Genomic DNA, 22,472 nt, shown 5'->3' on the forward strand with positions numbered 1-22,472 from the left:
AATAAAGAATTAAGAAGCTATTTAAAAAGAAGAGTAATTGTTAGATAGTATTTGATACTAAAATCAAATGATTCATTGTCAATAACAACAGAATTCAATAAGGAAATTTTGTGACGAAAATCGTCTGCTCTGTGCACTAAAGTGCGTTCGGTAGCGTTGTTCCATCTAGTACGCGCGCTTCTAGAATGTACGACTGATGCCAAATCCCAGGCCATTTGTAGCATTTGTTCTGCTAATAACATCTACCTTGTTGGTTTGAAAACACTAATAGGATGGGGTAAAGATTCGACTATGTACATGCACCTGGGGTACGCACCCCGCCTCCCACGTACTCTTGTACAAACGATCAATTCGCACCGAGGCGGCGTACCATTCGTTTCCCTCAGGCGACCATTACAATACTACTAACACTAACAAATTTACGCGTAGATAACTTATTTGTTAACTTCCGTGCTCGAAGTGCACGATGAGTGATTTTGCAGTTAGTGTGTGTGTACGGGTTGGTGTGGGTTTCTGTCTGATATCTCAAAAAACATATGCAATAATTAGTTATCCGATCGGGCCGAGTGTGACATATTTCTGTTTGCACTTTTAAACCCACCATTGCAATTGGAAAATGTTTATTTTCATTCGCGAAACCACTGACTTGCTTTTGCGATTTGTGAGCATGGAGGGCGCTGTTCTTGCAAGTATATAATATGGCAGAAGATCATAAGAGATCACGAGACAGTAACACTTTCACCTGAGAACTGGGAATCCAGGTACATAAATATAGGTTTCACAAGTTGTTTTTTTAAATCAAAGCAGCAGCCACTATGCTAACTTATATATATATATATATATATTTTTACAAATAGATGACTGTAAATTCGAACGAGGGTTGCACGAGTATTTTCATGTCGTACGATGATGCGTTCTGTCGTACGAGTCCGTTGTACCACCCTAAAACTATTGGAAGACCTGTCTTGCCCCCCTTTGCAACGTTGTACGATTTTTTATTCATCCCCAATATAAGCTCGAGAACTCGGCGGCGGCTGGTGGATCGTGGCCCCCTTCCTGCAGCATTTCAGCATCCTCAGTCTGGGCTTCACCAAATTCATCACCCTCATCACCAGCTATGACAGCTATGGCCCTTCCTCCTCATCAGGCTGATTTTTCCTCTTTTTCCTTGACTTCTTTGGGGCCATGCCGATGCTTGTATTTTGGTTGTGTCTTGTTCACTGTAGCAGCGTCTCGTCAGGCATCATCGGTTGTAATGAAGAAAGTCGCATCGCGTGTCGTATTTATAGGCCAACACCTCGCGCGACAGGTGGTGCGGTGTGTCGCACAATGGGTCGTAGCCTTGTACGATCGGTTGTAGTAGTCGTACAACATGTCGCTAGGTCGCGCGACATATGGCGCTACAAAACGCATATGTCGTGCGACTTGGTCGCATCATCGTTCAACCGTTGCAGCCGTTGTACGACTGTTGCACCCGGAAACATGAAAATAATCGCACGATTACGTCTCACAACTATTGTATCCTGGTGCAGTGGTCGTTCACCTCTCGTACAATTTTATATATTGCTTGCGACTCAAAGACAACACTTCTACAACAGGACGGAAAAAATATTTTCGAAAAAAAAAATATCGCACGAGTGAGGCGTCAATTGTGAAAGGGGCTTTAATGACACCAATCAATTATCCAACTACAGCATATTGTAAAATAATGACTACATATACATATAAAGAAATAACATTTCATTATTGCCGTAATTAGTTAAAAAAACATGTGTAGATAATAATTGCGATGAGAATTGATAAAAAGTAAATTATAACAAATTATTTGGAAAAATAAGTAGTAACACTGCAAAATTAAAACACGACACAATATAGGATTTCACTGTTTTATATAAAATTAATAATAACAATGATTGATTTGTATTGTGTGACATTTTTCCGAAATGAATTTACGCATAGTTATTAAGTATTTATTTGTGCAGTATATATTACCGTCAATGGTAATGTGTCTAGACAACATCTAATATTTACACAACTAATTACCGGTTAAGAAACGGGCACTTTGAAACAAGCATATATGTAGTTTTTTCTTCAATTATATATCAACCAATTATATTTTGATTGTTTATATGCAATTTAGAGAAACAATTATTCATGCTTGTCATGATAACAAACATTAGTCGCATTTCAGTGGAATAAAGTTGTTGTTTCTACGTTAATGTCCAATTAAAGGAAACCGGAAACCTAACTAAATGAATATGACTCAGCAATGTTATTTACACATTGTATTGCCTATGAGGTGAATAAACAAAAAACATGTCAGGTGAGATATTTGCTAAAATATTATTGTATTTATATCTATAGTATTATTTTGAGATGCACGACTAATATCGTATCGACAAGTGGATTTTTCAATTTATTCAAAGTTGTGTTCTACAATGAGCATATGCTTTGCATATAAACCGGTTACCGCACAACTACTCCAATGAATATAACCACACAGACCAGCACAACTTTACACATTGTCTCGGGGGCAGGGGTAACAGTTTTCACATTTCAAAAATGAATAGTGCTTTGTTATAAAAAAATATGTAATGCACCAACGAAAAATATTGTATTAATCGGGTTGTTATTTTGGTTGCTGTCATTGTGTAATATGTGGTTATTACAAGGATACTGTATGCACGAAGACAATGCAGTGTAGGTCGATTCTACCGAGTACTGTCTGAGTGCATATTTTGCAGTATCCTCATAATAACCTAATTATTATACATCATGGGAATGCCAAAATTTTGATGACAGCCATGTTTGTTTTTATTATTAGAGGACGGTTACGGGCGTAATCGTTCCATATATGGAATTCGCGTTTTCTAATATGTTACGATAAAAATACCCCGTAAAATACCGCAAAAGTACGGCACGCTGTAACCTATGGCGTTACGGTGACAGATTCATAATAATAATTGGTATTTGGTAAACTACATTGATTTCGTGGCAACAAGTTAATCGTCTAAGTTTTTTCCTATGAAAAGAAAAAAAAATGAAATTATTTTAATCAAGATGTATTCATGACTGTACTAATATGACCCATATCATGAAACCTAATTAATGACTTATTAGCCGGAACACATATATGATACACGTAGTTATATAATATTACAATTGCTATCAATCATTTTAACATGCTTATATTGCATATTTGTAATAAACAAAATATTAATTACTTCTCGAATGAAGGTGGTTCTTAGTATGATGCAGTAATTGGTGATTGACGATTTAGAACAATCATGAATTGCTAAAGATATTTAAAGAAATTGTTTTTTGTTTTCAAATTGCCATATTACCTTGACCCCAACTGGCATCTGATATGTTGAATCAAGTTCTCGTGTATCTGGAGAGAGTGACATGTAGTTACTATCTTCTCCATGCGTCTGAAATAATAAAGACTGAGTAATATGATTGAATGTTTTTTTTTCCAACACGAATATTCGACATACATATTGTTTGAATGACAAAAGTTCCCTTATCTTATCGATATTATCAACAAATAACAATTATTTGGTAAAACTTTTTTTGATTGAATATTAAAATAAAATAATATAGATCAAAACATTTAATTATGAATTATATGAAATGTTTTTATGGCAACAACAAACATTATTTAAACACGTCATTTACTTCTACAACATACGCGTAAGTGTAAGTGAGACATCGTATCTATGTAATCATTAAATATTCCAATGTTATGGTTTTCCGAAATAATGGTTGTACTTTTAAAATAAGTATCACATTACAGACTTGTATTGGAGGTACTCATTCGATACCAGTAGAAAATTATAGTAGCATAATTCATTATAGTCGATTAGCATAGAACGCGACTACGATCAATGACTACTACCCTAATTTGCATTGCCATTGGTGTTTCATAGGTGTCTTCCATTTTTCCTGTCACAGGGGAAACTGTTGTATAGAATCGATCATCTTCAGAATGCTTGAAATAAAATTAAAGAAAATTGTATTAAATAAATATAACACAGATGAAAATCATAGCTAAACTTTACCAAATTGGGACCTTCGAATTTATCAACTTACCTGTTTTGTTCCGTCTTTGTTTGCACGTTTATATAAAACAAGTAAAACAACAATGACAACTCCAGAACATATCAGCATGGTAACCAGTATCCCACTAATAATACCAATATTACTTGTTTTACAGACAGGTTTTGAATGAAATAAACACACGATAATATAAACATGCAATTCCCCTTCCTTGTCTCCAATTTTGCTATCTGTGCGACATTAAATGCGAAAGAAATATGTTAGAATACAAGCATAATCAATTCACATGTAGTGTAGTGTAGTGTAGTGTAGTGTAGTGTAGTGTGGTGTGGTGTAGTGTGGTGTGATGTGTTGTGTGATGTGATGTGATGTGATGTAGTGCAATGTAGTGTATTGTACTCATAGTTGCTGTCGACATAGGAAGTAAAGTAAGCAAATAACACCGAATAAACGGCAAGGTAAAGACTATGTCTAATTATAGTAAATACGTACTGCGTGCGTGACTCGAACCGGCGCTCGCGTACGGCACCTAATCGCCTAGCTTCACGCCACTACACGTCTTCCCCTCGGCCACCGGGCATCCCCAAAAAAGGATGCTTAATAACCGAGCTTATTACGTGCAGAGAACGTGAAACCCGTCCACGCGATACGCGCCACACAGCATGGCCAGAATGCGGCAAAGGCCTTCAGATCTGGCTGTAGTAGGATGGTGAAAGTAATGGTACAGCATTTTAACAGTGAATAAGTACTGAGAAATAATTATTAAACTCATAGTTGCTGTCGACATAGGAAGTAAAGTAAGCAAATAACACCGAATAAACGGCAAGGTAAAGACTATGTCTAATTATAGTAAATACGTACTGCGTGCGTGACTCGAACCGGCGCTCGCGTACGGCACCTAATCGCCTAGCTTCACGCCACTACACGTCTTCCCCTCGGCCACCGGGCATCCCCAAAAAAGGATGCTTAATAACCGAGCTTATTACGTGCAGAGAACGTGAAACCCGTCCACGCGATACGCGCCACACAGCATGGCCAGAATGCGGCAAAGGCCTTCAGATCTGGCTGTAGTAGGATGGTGAAAGTAATGGTACAGCATTTTAACAGTGAATAAGTACTGAGAAATAATTATTAAACTCATAGTTGCTGTCGACATAGGAAGTAAAGTAAGCAAATAACACCGAATAAACGGCAAGGTAAAGACTATGTCTAATTATAGTAAATACGTACTGCGTGCGTGACTCGAACCGGCGCTCGCGTACGGCACCTAATCGCCTAGCTTCACGCCACTACACGTCTTCCCCTCGGCCACCGGGCATCCCCAAAAAAGGATGCTTAATAACCGAGCTTATTACGTGCAGAGAACGTGAAACCCGTCCACGCGATACGCGCCACACAGCATGGCCAGAATGCGGCAAAGGCCTTCAGATCTGGCTGTAGTAGGATGGTGAAAGTAATGGTACAGCATTTTAACAGTGAATAAGTACTGAGAAATAATTATTAAACTCATAGTTGCTGTCGACATAGGAAGTAAAGTAAGCAAATAACACCGAATAAACGGCAAGGTAAAGACTATGTCTAATTATAGTAAATACGTACTGCGTGCGTGACTCGAACCGGCGCTCGCGTACGGCACCTAATCGCCTAGCTTCACGCCACTACACGTCTTCCCCTCGGCCACCGGGCATCCCCAAAAAAGGATGCTTAATAACCGAGCTTATTACGTGCAGAGAACGTGAAACCCGTCCACGCGATACGCGCCACACAGCATGGCCAGAATGCGGCAAAGGCCTTCAGATCTGGCTGTAGTAGGATGGTGAAAGTAATGGTACAGCATTTTAACAGTGAATAAGTACTGAGAAATAATTATTAAACTCATAGTTGCTGTCGACATAGGAAGTAAAGTAAGCAAATAACACCGAATAAACGGCAAGGTAAAGACTATGTCTAATTATAGTAAATACGTACTGCGTGCGTGACTCGAACCGGCGCTCGCGTACGGCACCTAATCGCCTAGCTTCACGCCACTACACGTCTTCCCCTCGGCCACCGGGCATCCCCAAAAAAGGATGCTTAATAACCGAGCTTATTACGTGCAGAGAACGTGAAACCCGTCCACGCGATACGCGCCACACAGCATGGCCAGAATGCGGCAAAGGCCTTCAGATCTGGCTGTAGTAGGATGGTGAAAGTAATGGTACAGCATTTTAACAGTGAATAAGTACTGAGAAATAATTATTAAACTCATAGTTGCTGTCGACATAGGAAGTAAAGTAAGCAAATAACACCGAATAAACGGCAAGGTAAAGACTATGTCTAATTATAGTAAATACGTACTGCGTGCGTGACTCGAACCGGCGCTCGCGTACGGCACCTAATCGCCTAGCTTCACGCCACTACACGTCTTCCCCTCGGCCACCGGGCATCCCCAAAAAAGGATGCTTAATAACCGAGCTTATTACGTGCAGAGAACGTGAAACCCGTCCACGCGATACGCGCCACACAGCATGGCCAGAATGCGGCAAAGGCCTTCAGATCTGGCTGTAGTAGGATGGTGAAAGTAATGGTACAGCATTTTAACAGTGAATAAGTACTGAGAAATAATTATTAAACTCATAGTTGCTGTCGACATAGGAAGTAAAGTAAGCAAATAACACCGAATAAACGGCAAGGTAAAGACTATGTCTAATTATAGTAAATACGTACTGCGTGCGTGACTCGAACCGGCGCTCGCGTACGGCACCTAATCGCCTAGCTTCACGCCACTACACGTCTTCCCCTCGGCCACCGGGCATCCCCAAAAAAGGATGCTTAATAACCGAGCTTATTACGTGCAGAGAACGTGAAACCCGTCCACGCGATACGCGCCACACAGCATGGCCAGAATGCGGCAAAGGCCTTCAGATCTGGCTGTAGTAGGATGGTGAAAGTAATGGTACAGCATTTTAACAGTGAATAAGTACTGAGAAATAATTATTAAACTCATAGTTGCTGTCGACATAGGAAGTAAAGTAAGCAAATAACACCGAATAAACGGCAAGGTAAAGACTATGTCTAATTATAGTAAATACGTACTGCGTGCGTGACTCGAACCGGCGCTCGCGTACGGCACCTAATCGCCTAGCTTCACGCCACTACACGTCTTCCCCTCGGCCACCGGGCATCCCCAAAAAAGGATGCTTAATAACCGAGCTTATTACGTGCAGAGAACGTGAAACCCGTCCACGCGATACGCGCCACACAGCATGGCCAGAATGCGGCAAAGGCCTTCAGATCTGGCTGTAGTAGGATGGTGAAAGTAATGGTACAGCATTTTAACAGTGAATAAGTACTGAGAAATAATTATTAAACTCATAGTTGCTGTCGACATAGGAAGTAAAGTAAGCAAATAACACCGAATAAACGGCAAGGTAAAGACTATGTCTAATTATAGTAAATACGTACTGCGTGCGTGACTCGAACCGGCGCTCGCGTACGGCACCTAATCGCCTAGCTTCACGCCACTACACGTCTTCCCCTCGGCCACCGGGCATCCCCAAAAAAGGATGCTTAATAACCGAGCTTATTACGTGCAGAGAACGTGAAACCCGTCCACGCGATACGCGCCACACAGCATGGCCAGAATGCGGCAAAGGCCTTCAGATCTGGCTGTAGTAGGATGGTGAAAGTAATGGTACAGCATTTTAACAGTGAATAAGTACTGAGAAATAATTATTAAACTCATAGTTGCTGTCGACATAGGAAGTAAAGTAAGCAAATAACACCGAATAAACGGCAAGGTAAAGACTATGTCTAATTATAGTAAATACGTACTGCGTGCGTGACTCGAACCGGCGCTCGCGTACGGCACCTAATCGCCTAGCTTCACGCCACTACACGTCTTCCCCTCGGCCACCGGGCATCCCCAAAAAAGGATGCTTAATAACCGAGCTTATTACGTGCAGAGAACGTGAAACCCGTCCACGCGATACGCGCCACACAGCATGGCCAGAATGCGGCAAAGGCCTTCAGATCTGGCTGTAGTAGGATGGTGAAAGTAATGGTACAGCATTTTAACAGTGAATAAGTACTGAGAAATAATTATTAAACTCATAGTTGCTGTCGACATAGGAAGTAAAGTAAGCAAATAACACCGAATAAACGGCAAGGTAAAGACTATGTCTAATTATAGTAAATACGTACTGCGTGCGTGACTCGAACCGGCGCTCGCGTACGGCACCTAATCGCCTAGCTTCACGCCACTACACGTCTTCCCCTCGGCCACCGGGCATCCCCAAAAAAGGATGCTTAATAACCGAGCTTATTACGTGCAGAGAACGTGAAACCCGTCCACGCGATACGCGCCACACAGCATGGCCAGAATGCGGCAAAGGCCTTCAGATCTGGCTGTAGTAGGATGGTGAAAGTAATGGTACAGCATTTTAACAGTGAATAAGTACTGAGAAATAATTATTAAACTCATAGTTGCTGTCGACATAGGAAGTAAAGTAAGCAAATAACACCGAATAAACGGCAAGGTAAAGACTATGTCTAATTATAGTAAATACGTACTGCGTGCGTGACTCGAACCGGCGCTCGCGTACGGCACCTAATCGCCTAGCTTCACGCCACTACACGTCTTCCCCTCGGCCACCGGGCATCCCCAAAAAAGGATGCTTAATAACCGAGCTTATTACGTGCAGAGAACGTGAAACCCGTCCACGCGATACGCGCCACACAGCATGGCCAGAATGCGGCAAAGGCCTTCAGATCTGGCTGTAGTAGGATGGTGAAAGTAATGGTACAGCATTTTAACAGTGAATAAGTACTGAGAAATAATTATTAAACTCATAGTTGCTGTCGACATAGGAAGTAAAGTAAGCAAATAACACCGAATAAACGGCAAGGTAAAGACTATGTCTAATTATAGTAAATACGTACTGCGTGCGTGACTCGAACCGGCGCTCGCGTACGGCACCTAATCGCCTAGCTTCACGCCACTACACGTCTTCCCCTCGGCCACCGGGCATCCCCAAAAAAGGATGCTTAATAACCGAGCTTATTACGTGCAGAGAACGTGAAACCCGTCCACGCGATACGCGCCACACAGCATGGCCAGAATGCGGCAAAGGCCTTCAGATCTGGCTGTAGTAGGATGGTGAAAGTAATGGTACAGCATTTTAACAGTGAATAAGTACTGAGAAATAATTATTAAACTCATAGCTGCTGTCGACATAGGAAGTAAAGTAAGCAAATAACACCGAATAAACGGCAAGGTAAAGACTATGTCTAATTATAGTAAATACGTACTGCGTGCGTGACTCGAACCGGCGCTCGCGTACGGCACCTAATCGCCTAGCTTCACGCCACTACACGTCTTCCCCTCGGCCACCGGGCATCCCCAAAAAAAGGATGCTTAATAACCGAGCTTATTACGTGCAGAGAACGTGAAACCCGTCCACGCGATACGCGCCACACAGCATGGCCAGAATGCGGCAAAGGCCTTCAGATCTGGCTTACGTAGTGTATTGTAGTATAGTGTTGATGACAATCTAATGTATTGTAAATTGAGTTGTAATGTTTGGCATAAGACAATGTTCAATATATACCTTGAGATAAACTGTTTGGTTCAAACCTACGATTTTCACATTTGCCATTAATTTCACAATATGTCACAATGTACGCAAGTCTTGTATCATCTACTTTATACATTAATATATCTCTATCAATGCATTCCTGTACAACAACCAGCTTGCCATCTACATCTTTCCTCTCAATCTTCACACATTGATATTTAATATTTTCATGTCGTGACCAGCCTAGTGTATTAGTCCCAGCGTCAATTGTAACAGTTGGTTTAACTATATAATTGAATCGGGGGATAGAATATGTAAATATAAGTATTTGTGACTATACATTGAAAGTAGAGTTTGCGTCTGAAAACTTACGGACAATTACGAATAGAGGCGATTGGATGTAAATATGCGTAACTTAACTTACAATACGTATAAAACAGTTGTATACTTGAAAACTCTCCCATTCCGTTGTTGTTTTTTGCCTTTGCTCTTATTTCGTATGCTGTAGATGGTTCTAGCTGCAGTAAATAGACAGTCATGTTGCGTGTTCCCATTCCATCTGACGGCCACGGCACAAACACAGTATCCAGTGGTGAACGATATTCTACAAAGTACAGAACGTTTTCTGGATCCCCACCAAGACTTCCGGGTAGTATTTGGAGTGTCAATGAATCATAGTAACGATCTATAATGTTTATACCAACAGGTACTGCCGGTGTGTCTAATATATATGAAATATACAATATCAAAAAATATATTGTAAGTAATGTATATTATATCTGAGTTGTATTTATATATTCCCGGATATATCTATGCTGTGCTCACCTGACTGCAGCAGCTCAACGTGGAGTATAACCCATCCTACATCATTAGTTGCTCTTACATTATATATACCAAAATGATTGTGATTTACTAAAGTGATCATGACTGTACTTGTTGATTGTGTATTTTCACTATTGTCTGGTACCAGATCATCTTTCATCCATGCACCAAATGTTACTGGTAGAGGATATGCATCCACAGATAGGACCATGGACACCGAGTCACCAACTTTGCAATAATATACATTGTCACTAACAGCAGTTGGTAAATCTGTCAATATATTACAAATATTGATAGTTAACCGTGTGCAAAATGAATGGTATTGGTTATTGATATTTTAGTATTGTGAACTTAATCATAATTATGGTTTATCTATCAAGAGGTACCATTATTTTAGAATTAATATGTCCATAACATTAGTAAATATGGCACGACTAAAATATATAATTTAAACAAGTTTTAAGTTGTGCTATAAATACTCACATTGTACAATCATATTGAAAATTATTGTTTGTGGATTATTCTGGACATCGTGGGTGCTTTCACATTTTATTTTTTTTCCAAAGTCTTCCCTATTTGGTGTCAATGATAATTCACTGACTGTGTCTTTTCTACCATCGCTATCCCATAATATTCTACTGTTGACATTGCTGGTAATTATATCATCATCTATATACCACAGTATACTGGCGGCAGGATGGGCTTTAGTAGTTATACATGTGATGTGAAATGATTCTCCAGATGCCATGGTAACATTACTGTTGTCAGGGTAACCATCAAAATATAAACTGTCTGGAGATACTGTAAGGCATATAGAGATCGTGTCATGTATGCATTCATCACATTCAATGCATTTATTTATGGTATAGTTATAGTTGCTATAAATAATAAATAAAACTACACACCGAGCAACTCATATAAACTGAACAATTTATACTCTATCCGTCTTTCTTGTAAATGAGGCTTCACTGTATTTTCTATGTGTCCAGTCTGGGAAAATATAGGTTATATGGATAATATCAACTACTAATAGAATGTATTATTTCCAGAGATGTAATAAGGTTATTATTATCATTATATACCGGTATATGTAAACACATTTACATTTAAGGACGAGCCATTTAAATCCATAATTTACTTCACAGTAATAACGCACATTTCAGTTACATACGCAAGTCGCTAATCAGAAATGTAGACACGTGATAACTCTTCAATGTTTTATATTGACATAAATTATAAATATTATGAAATTATGATTGATACATCATACTCGTAGTAGTTCAGTGTTGTCATGTGTAGAGTTTGGCTTGATACAAATGTTGTATGAAAAAATGTACAAATATTCATTTAGAAACATTTTAATTTCATGTTTTAGCCTTAATGCCATCTTTCAGTGGCAATTTAGCTCATTTCAATTGAGAGAAGCCCATTCTGGAAGATGGCATTTGTAGCCAAAAATTAGCCGCATTTGTTACATGTCACCACTAATGACATACTGGAATTCATAGTCATTGAATAAGCCAAAAAAACTGTGACGACATTGCTGATACTCGAGATTCCTGCTCCACACTTCGATTAGCTAAAAGCGTATGTATCCACAGTTAGTTAAATTATCTATGTATTACACATAAAGACTGAATTCTCGATTATTATTGAGAATTAATAATTTGATGCTGAGAGTATAGGCGCAGTGACTTTTGACCCGATCCCGTGACCTAGTTACATACATGTGTATGTCAGGCATAGATATAACTGCGTACACTTTTAAATATGTATGTGTTATAGGTTTGCTTACCCCACACATCAAGTATAAGTTCTTTAATAACAGGTTGTCCTTTAGCAATAGTTGCATCATTTGTAGCTTTACATGTCAACGTTGTATTCTGATGGTCTAGATAAGTTGGTGTGAATGTCATGGTACTTGTTGTATCTTTCAGATCACTATCTTGTGTATTATCTGATATTATCTCATCGTCATTTGGATTATCATTATCAACAGTCCACTGTATGTCAGATGCGGGACGTGCTGCCATAGCAACACAAGTTAATGTAGTCATGTGACCAAAAGTAACTATGACATAGCCAGATGACTCTTCTGAAATGATAACACTAAAAGGAGATACTGAAATAGAAATAACATGAAATATTTAATGTAATAATTATACGATACGACCGCAATGGTGTAAATTCTATAGTAGATGTTGTATCAAATAATCTATTATCTACACTATATTATATCATTATCTACTTACCTTGTACATCTAGTTTAATATTTGTGATAACTGTTTCGATATTTGCTGAATTACTACCGTCACATGTAATAGTTTTACTATGATATGACCACAATGGTGTAAATTCTATAGTAGATGTTGTATCAAATAATCTATTATCTACACTATATTATATCATTGTTTACTTACCTTGTACATCTATTTTAATATTTGTGATAACTGGTTGTATATTTGCTGAATTACTTCCTTTACATGTGATAGTATTACTATGATATGACCACAATGGTGTAAATTCTATAGTAGATGTTGTATCAAATAATCTATTATCTACACTATATTATATCATTGTTTACTTACCTTGTACATCTATTTTAATATTTGTGATAACTGGTTGTATATTTGCTGAATTACTTCCTTCACATGTAATAGTTTTACTATGATATGACCACAATGGTGTAAATTCTATAGAAGATGTTGTATCAAATAATCTATTATCTACACTATATTATATCATTGTTTACTTACCTTGTACATCTATTTTAATATTTGTGATAACTGGTTGTATATTTGCTGAATTACTTCCTTCACATGTAATAGTTTTACTATGATATGACCACAATGGTGTAAATGCTATAGTAGATGTTGTATCAAATAATCTACTGTCTCCACTGTTTGGACTGTCAGACTTTGATGACTGTTCAACTGTTATACTATCAGTATCCCAGTCTATATTAGAAGCTGTAGGTTTGGATCCAATGGTTTCACACGTGAGTATATGTGATAGACCATCTGTAACTATGACGTTATCACCTGTTGTATATCCACCAGTATTAGCATCATCTGATATTATAATTGTATTGACAGCAACTTTAGGAAAATATAATAGAAGACCATGAGAGAGCGTGTGTTTTTTTTCAATTTGATGCAACATTGTTGTAATTTTGTCATGATTTGTTTGTATGGCATATTTTATGTGGGTACAGGTGAAGCACAACTAACAAGGCGTGATACGAATTCAAAGAACGACTTCCCAGTGCATATTACTTTACAACATATTCAAGAATTCATAGTGGAACATGATTGGATGAAAATTGTCATATTTCAGTCAGAGGAAACGTGATAATGTTTACGACAAACAGACAAGATAACCCCATAACTTGCAACCTTCATAGGGGCAGTTTATAAATGAATATAAAAACACACTACGTCGGCATTTTATTCGACCACAAACGCTGGTGATTGTAGAGTGTGGGCGAAAATTTGAATCTCTTACATCTTAGTGGTAACACTGTTTTCAGACGTGTGTAATATTTCTAAAAATCAGCAAAATTGAGTTCATCGTAATCGACATATTTTTCTACTAGAGAGAAATGAACGGGAATGTTACCAAGTGATGTATTTGATAAATGTACCGAACAAAAAAAAAGATGTAAGAGAGTTAATAAGAGCGTGGTTGGTAGCCCTTGGATTGATTGAAACTCACAGATTGACGCATGCGTTCAACCAAACATTTAATTCACTGATACGTACATAACCGACAGATATATTGAGATACAAATCAAAATGAATGTTATTGAAGCATACAATGATAAGTCGAAATTGTAACTATCGTGGCGTAGCTTGAACTTATATTGGCGGGGCCGTTATTGCGACGATCGATCGGCCGCCAATCACAAACTGTGATATGTAAACAGCGCTGGATTGAGAAAATCCTAAATATGCTGAGTGTGAACACAAGAAGACATGAAACAACGCCCAAAAATAAAGGAAACATCATGAAATAACCGATGGCATAATAACAACTCATTATACATAACATTATTAAATATTCATTATACAATACATTATTTAACATTATTATTTTGTAATCTGGACACGGCAAATAAATAAATCTACTCACCATTCACGTCAAGTTTAACCCTCGTCACTACAGCATTTCCAATAGCATCATTATCAGCTTTACATTTGATGTATTGTAGATGGTTAATCCACTGTGGTGTAAATGTGAATGTACTGGATACATCAAATAATTCACTGTCTTCTGAATTAGGAGTAGGTGACGTCATCGTAGTTGACTGTAGTGTATTGCCAATATACCAATCTATAGGAGAAGCAGGTTTTGCCGTAGCTGTACAAGTCAGGGTAGAAGACTTACCAGCATTTACAGTAAAGTCGTCATTATGGGTATAACCATCTATCACTGGCGATGATGGTGGAACTGAATAAAAAACAAATGTATAAGCTGGTTTGTGAAACCGGAGCAGTAATAATCCCCCGTTAATTACAGAAATAATGCCAAGTTAATTACACCTCATACAATTTCAACAGAAATTTTGACTTGTTTCAGTAGCAAAACTAGTTCGGTTAAATATGCTTGATATAACGATGAAATAACGCTATGGGCAATTCAGAATAGCCCAACTTGTGCAATCAATACAGACCAAACCATGTTTACGATGAATAGAAACATCATGGCTACATGACCATTTTGACATTTAGTGTGAAGTATAACTGCTGGCAATGTATGAAGAATATACCTTTATTCATGTTAAACGTCATTTCATAGTCTGTCATCAACCAAGGTAAAATGCGTAATTTACTGTTTTATTTTTATAATATTTTCTTTAGGTCAAGTTACAAATTTGATGAGATGGAAAATTGGCGCATTAGCATTAAAATGGAATGGCAATTATGGACATGTTATCTATACCAATCAATAATTCCCAAATTTAGCTGGCGTACACACTAAAGTTGTGATTCGTGGATTTTAGGAGACTGAGGTCAATTCAGCATGATACAGTATCGACAATACTAGTGCAGTGACATCCACCAGAGTAATATTAGGAGCTTATAAAACTGTAATAGTTACATGTAATGACTAACAACGTTTTATTACGCCCATTACTTGGTTTGTGATCATTGTTAAGCTGACATTGTGTTGACGTTCTTTGTCATGGACCTCGCTTAAGCAATTTGCATTCATTTAAAACGACGCATGTATAACGCTGAAAACAATAACGTTAGAAAAATCTAATACCCTAAGAATTATAATTTATTATTTTAACTTTACCACTATTCCATACTGATATGTACTGCAATGTACTTGCGTGTCAAATAAACCTTAACTTACCTAATACATCCAATGTCACATATGTACTGTAGTGTGTATGTGTGGTAAATACATAGGCTTCACATTTAATATCTTTATCTTGGTCACTATTCCATACTGGTATGTACTGTAATGTACTTGTAGTGTCATATAAACCAATACTTACCTAATACATCCATTGCCACATATGTACTGTAGTGTGTATGTGTGGTAAATACATAGGCTTCACATTTAATATCTTTATCTTGGTCACTATTCCATACTGGTATGTACTGTAATGTACTTGTAGTGTCATATAAACCAATACTTACCTAATACATCCATTGTCACATATTTACTGTAGTGTGTATGTGTGGTAAATACATAGGCTTCACATTTAATATCTTTATCTTGGTTACTATTCCATACTGGTTTGTACTGTAATGTACTTGTAGTGTCATATAAACCATTACTTACCTAATATATCCAATGTCACATATTTACTGTAGTGTGTATGTGTGGTAAATACATAGGCTTCCCATTTAATATCTTTATCTTGGTTACTATTCCATACTGGTATCACTGCATGAAAATTCGAATTTCCGTCGTAGCCGCTTGCCGGATTAGCAACGTGTTTTGCAGTAAATCCGTTGTTTATATTTGGGTGCGTAAACGTTCGAATTTCCCTCGCGTAACCGTCGAAACTGAAACGACGTAAATTTAGAAATTGCGCGTTTGATACGCCCAATGTAAACAACGGAAATTCCCAAATTTGCTATCGTTTTACGCTGAACTTAAAGAACTGATATACTATGTTGCCCGTTGTATATTTTCAACGTAAATTGACGGGCAACTCTGAGTTTGTCGTTGTTTTACGTTCAACTTATTAAGCGGAAATCACGCAGCTTGAACTGCTGCACTACTGGCTTGACATGGTAGAAATCATTCACTTTTCATATAAACCTGCTTAGGTGGCCAGGTCTAAAGACTATAGAAATATATTTATAACTAATCCGTTTATAATTTACTAATTTATCGTCAACTATATATTTTTTGTTTTACAATGGTAATGTTTGAACTAATACTCAATGATTCAATTGTGGCGAAGTGCTTAACTAGCGACTGTAACTGTACATTACATAAATATGCTATTATAGCGACATATAATAATTTATTACATGCGAATCCGTAGTGACTAATAATAATATTACTTCTGTTATTGCGCCCTCGCCGATCTCAAATCCAGTTGAACTTTACAATTCATGCGAAGCAAAATAGCTCATTATCATGGCTTATGCGATGGTTGTGCGCCCTCTGTAAATTGTGTATGTTTATCTATGGAATTAACACTTTAGCGACTATTGACATTTTGTGATAATATATGGGTTTGACCCGCACCATCGCTAATCCTACGAGCACGAAATGTGTTTTGAGGTTAACCTGAATTTGAGACTTACTGGATTCCGGCAGAGCAAGATCCCGGCGGACATTATCTCAGAAAACATGTGTTTAGATAATGTAATTTTTAAGTTACTGCCAACACGTTACAATAGAACAGGGTCGACGATGAACGTTGATGTACTGTGAAATACTTTATTTTAGCTGTAATTATTGTTTGCTGAAAAGTGTTTTTGAGTGTTTTGCATAGATTTTTTTTTACTGATTTCTGACGAGTTGAATGTGACTTATAGGAAAAAGGTATATTCGCGAAAATAAAGTATTTCACAGTAGATCTAAAAGGTCACCAATTTCAATCTTTATATTAAAATACAAATAGTCCTATTGTTGCTTTATAAATCATAATATATAATATACAGCTAAAAATAGGTGGTTTACCATTTAACGGATTATGGTACGCTCACATTAAATGTGAGAATTCATAATTGAGATTGTTCTAGCATTTACTAATATTGTTGACATTTATTATTTGGGCTTAAATGTAATATTCAAGATAATAAATGTTGCTGGATATCGATAATAAGGTGGTTTCACATTGTAAAATAATGGAGGCTTTTGTGGAGGGGCTGTGGCTTAACTCAATTTCGAATCAAAATATTCGGGCGGTATAAATAAATCCCAGCTTAGAAGAGGCTTTTGATGAAAGGGCGGTGGTCTTTGCTCAGTGCGTGTTTGAATTTTATGTAAGTAAACAACGTGTTGTATACGTCGCTATGAGTCCATATCAAACACGACGCGGCGCGACAACCATTGCATTTTAATCCCAAGGTTAGGTGGCCCATGGAGGTAAAAAGAGCCTCCATGGGTGGCCTAACTACAGCATGATCAAGCGCTAGATTGCGTAACCGCAACTATCATTGACCATGAAGTATAAACAGATACCTCCATGCATTGACTAAATTAGGTTCGTGAAATTTGTTTTTACAATTGCAACCAGGATGGCTGTGAGAGATGTCAATTAGCCTGCCGAGGAAACAAAACCAATGGTTGGTATATATTAAAGGAAAACTGATTTCTCAATGGTGATTCCAAAGACAGCATTGTAGAAACATAAAGCAGATACTTCAATTTAAGACACTATTCCGATAATGCAGACTACCTTTTCGTCGAAATGTGCTACGTACATAAAGGAAAACACCGAGAAACAACACGCTGAGATCCGGCGTGTTGGACGCTTCTGACGTAACCAAACTGCGGCCTAAATAATAATGTGTGAAAGCGAAAAAAATAACTGACGTCGAGACACCGTGTCCACTTCCTGTTATACTGTTATCTGCATTTTCTGAATTTGCTTTGGCATCGATTTATAACTATAAAACGAACATGTATACCTTCCTTGTTACTTTACTGAGTAATTATATTTAAAATGACAGAAAATTGGGTTTGGGCGTTCCGGTGGACGGACGTTTCGGCCAAGGGTTTCAATATTTGAAATTCGCACCTATCGTTATATGTGTAGGTATCAGTTACTAGTATTTCAAACAATAAGTATGATTTTTGTTCCATTGAAAAAATGGTATATGCTTGTATTTTGTGCATGTATTTATGACCAATTTCAAGAATAAGAGTCGTAACTTTCGTAGGTACAAGTATCGTGACTCTTCCATACATTTCACTTACGTTCATTAAACTTGAATGAAGTCGTAGCTTGAAAAGAATGCTATTTACGAAGTTTAAAATAGCCAAACCTTCCGGATTCGAGCCTCTTGATTGATTCGACAACGGTAGCTATCATTTATTCTAAAAAGTTGAAGATCGGTAAACATAAAACTAATCTAAAATATCTCCTGTTTTTCAGTGCGACATGTTTATTAAAAAACAGAGTTAAGCGAATTTAATTAGATATTAATGCGTGAACTCTGGAGGTCATTGCCCATTGCTGCACATAATTCAAACACGTTGTAATAGAGTTCATAATCATATTCACTCCATTTCAAATAAACTAATTCACCATTGAAACATCGCCCAACAAAGATGTCGCTGATCACTCAGTTGTCGCAGCGTGTGTTGTACCATGATACACCCAGTTTCGACTTTTGTAAAATGCGATAGTAAAAATATACGTTTCACTTGGTATCACCATGGAGGAAAAAAAGACTTTTACCTCCATGGTATCACATTAGGGTAAAGCTGTGGATGGGACGCTAAACGGCGGGATATTCGGTACCCTTGAACATGCAATAGAAATTACGTGTATACAGTACATTCTAATTATTCTTCGCAAATAAAACAACAATAAAAGTAAGAACTTTTCATTATCTAATTTACATAATACTGAACATAATAATGACCGAGAAGACTGGTTGTTACATTGTTGTCTATTACACGATATAAGTGATCAGTTGTTTACAGAAATATTTAATACATAGTCAATTACGTGATATCGGTGATCAGTTGTTCACAGAAATGATGTCGTCGTTCAGTTTACAAAAATATTAAAACATACTAGTAGTCTATTCCGTTATTTCGGCGTACATGTTTAGTTGTTTACATAAATATTTAGTGTATAACCACTTTTTTGATAAGTTATTTTCCAAACTAAAAAACGCCAACGTCCTTTAAAATAGTATGATACAGGTACAAATTTGAAGGGCGCTGGTCTTTGCGCAGCGCGTTTTCGTACTTCATGTAATGAAGCAATGTTTACACGTGTTGTATACGTCGCTATGAGTCCCCTATCCAACAGGACGCGATGACCACCGCCCTTTGAACAAAAGATTTTTTATTTTATATGCTGACCAAAAAATATCAGAATAACAATGTTTTAAACGTTTGTAAAATTAACATCGCAAATTTTGAGAATGTGTTTAAGAGATGCCGCGGTGTAAATAAACATTGCAAACAGGGTTCGTTCGTAGAATTTTTGTTTTGTTTATTTTGGCTCATAAAAAAAAACGTGCTGCATTTGTTTCTGTCTTTGGCATATTTCAGAATGATAGATATTGTCCGGTCGTATTTTTACGTATTTAAGGATCTGTTTATACCAACCGAGTGCACAGTATTAATTTCACCCAATCTGTCTAATTTCCGCTTTATTTTGAAAATATCGCCCGCTGCGCGCATTTTAATTCGTGGTTTTGGCATCGTTATTTTTGGGAAAACACATCGATATTTTCTTCGTTTCTTTGCCCTAGGGAGTTAGCGTTGTCTTTATCAAGTAACTATCTCGATAATCATTGATGAAAGGAGAGAGCAGTCCTGGATTCAAACGGAACACAGTTCGGCTCCTTCAGCATGTTAAACAAAAGGTCGTAGTTCAAGTTGCGTGCGGGAATGATACAAGGGGGCAAGGAGGATTATTTTCGTTCAAGGTAATTGCAATATCTTTTGTTCGTACAACGGAAATTGGAAAAATAAATTCCGCAATTGTGTAATCACAGGCTAGACGTACGACGTAATCAATCAAATATTTGTATCGTACACTGTAAAAATGTGTCATTTTTCTCGGTACGTACAATAATTTACATAAAGAATAATCCAGCGAAATTACATTTTCGAAACTGTGAAATGACTAGATGACACAATTCATTGCAAAATTCAATTATCACTGTAAATTGTAAAAACGTCTTTTTTTCCTTGTAAATTGTAAAAGGCCCTTTTTATTTCCCGTAAAACTGTACCCCCTTTGCCCCCCTCCATACAAAGTATCATAGATTTTCGTCCGTCCGTATCGTGTCGTTCGGATTTTAATAGTAATTAATACTCTATTACTCGTTGTATCCGTAAACTTTACCATTGAAACAACAAATTCAACCACTCGTGTACCAGTGATTGGTGTTTTAAATAAGCGAGCGAGAAAAGAAAGTGATATAAATGTGGTAGTTTTTTCGGTCGGAAAAGATCCCGTGGTCGGATATTATGTGATAATTGGTTGCTTAAAACCGATAAAAGCGGATGATTGGGCGAAATTAGTAGCGTGGCAAGTTTTTAAATTGAGAAACGTCACCAAGTAAGGACACGGTAGAATGAGTTGTTAGTAAACGTAGGGGTTTACAGCGGGGGAGCAGCCACCATCCCTTTACCGTGAAAGCGTGAAATCGCGACAGATTTGTTTCGTTCTTATATTTAATATTAGGTTTTGAGAGTTGCTGAGTCAAAAAAAAGACTAAATGATCCCAAAAGAACGCGTTGGAGACATATGCCTATGAAGAATTTGGTTTGCCAGTACATAATCCATTTTTAACACCTTGGCTACTCTATTGACAATGGCTGTTTATCCTGAAATTTTCATATGCGTGTTTGGTAGTCTAACTTTTTTTGCTGAAATACATTGTATACTGTATATAGTTTTGTCTTATTCTCTCAACTGTGATGTGGTATTTAATCTGATAGTACTACAAATCTTAATTTAGCAAATCTTTGGAATGTTATTTTTATTGTGATAATCAAGAATATAAATTTGCCCGAAGTCTGGAGTTGTGAACAAATAAACTGTTAATAAAGAGCTTTGGTTATGTAAGATCCATGGTAAGATCTCCGTGATAAGGGGTGGGTAGAAAGGCAGTCTCTCATCCCCCGGTTGTCTTTTGTCTCAATGCGTGTTACACGTTCGTCAAATTGTTTATTCGTTAACTCATGGAGGTATCTTTTTACCTCCTTGGTTACATGGGAACCGCTCAATCCCATGGATTGCACCAAAGAATCATGGGACACTATTGTTTATATTGTTTACAATGTTAATCTATCTTTTGTTATCCATTGTTATTTTAATCCAGAAAGTAAATTTGTTGTGAAATTAATCTTAACTGGAAGGTGCCCCTTTAACCCAAGTGAACGCAAGCCTACTTTTCTATTGCAATACAATTAGCATATGGTATGACATATGACAACAGAAGCCTTCTTGAATCACATCTACGCATGCGTATACACTTCGTTTCGATTTTTGGCACAACGCGAGAGACGGTACATTATTTACCGAAATGTGGGAAAACTACGAGGATTTTGTCGATTTCGATAGCGATTGGAATGATATATTGCAAGAGGGCCCAGAGAATGTTGCTGCTGAATGCACGAAAGAAGGCTACGGAAACAGAGACATCGACGCAGCCACCCATTCTTTCAGGGCCGCAAAAAACGTATCGAACGTAGTTTATGTGTTAAAACACGATCTAAGTTTGATCGAAACAAACAGAACAGCCATTAAAACAGCATTGGGCACTTTTTTTAACTTCCACCTCAATATTAATAAAATAATAGCTCAAGTCGGAAAAGTGTGTTTGTGAGGTTTGTTAAAATCAGATACTGTCACTATAACATCGA

At 37.5% G+C, this 22,472-nt stretch overlaps 1 protein-coding gene across 1 annotated transcript; it reads right to left on the bottom strand.

Moving 5' to 3' along the window:
* Positions 1–3,010: 3,010 nt before the first annotated feature.
* On the bottom strand, positions 3,011–16,100 carry LOC146746019 (uncharacterized). The gene is made up of 12 exons (XM_085498897.1): positions 16,088–16,100; positions 14,568–14,885; positions 13,328–13,534; positions 12,232–12,558; positions 10,920–11,237; positions 10,440–10,706; positions 10,039–10,335; positions 9,648–9,899; positions 4,093–4,289; positions 3,899–3,991; positions 3,345–3,431; positions 3,011–3,022 (listed from the first exon to the last, which is right to left on the bottom strand). Exons 1-12 carry the CDS (start codon positions 16,098–16,100, stop codon positions 3,011–3,013), a joined length of 2,388 nt encoding a protein of 795 aa, XP_085355023.1.
* Positions 16,101–22,472: the final 6,372 nt, after the last annotated feature.

The sequence above is a fragment of the Saccoglossus kowalevskii genome, chromosome 5 (genome assembly GCF_978046115.1).
Source record: "Saccoglossus kowalevskii chromosome 5, keSacKowa6.1, whole genome shotgun sequence".
Lineage (NCBI taxonomy): Eukaryota > Metazoa > Hemichordata > Enteropneusta > Harrimaniidae > Saccoglossus > Saccoglossus kowalevskii.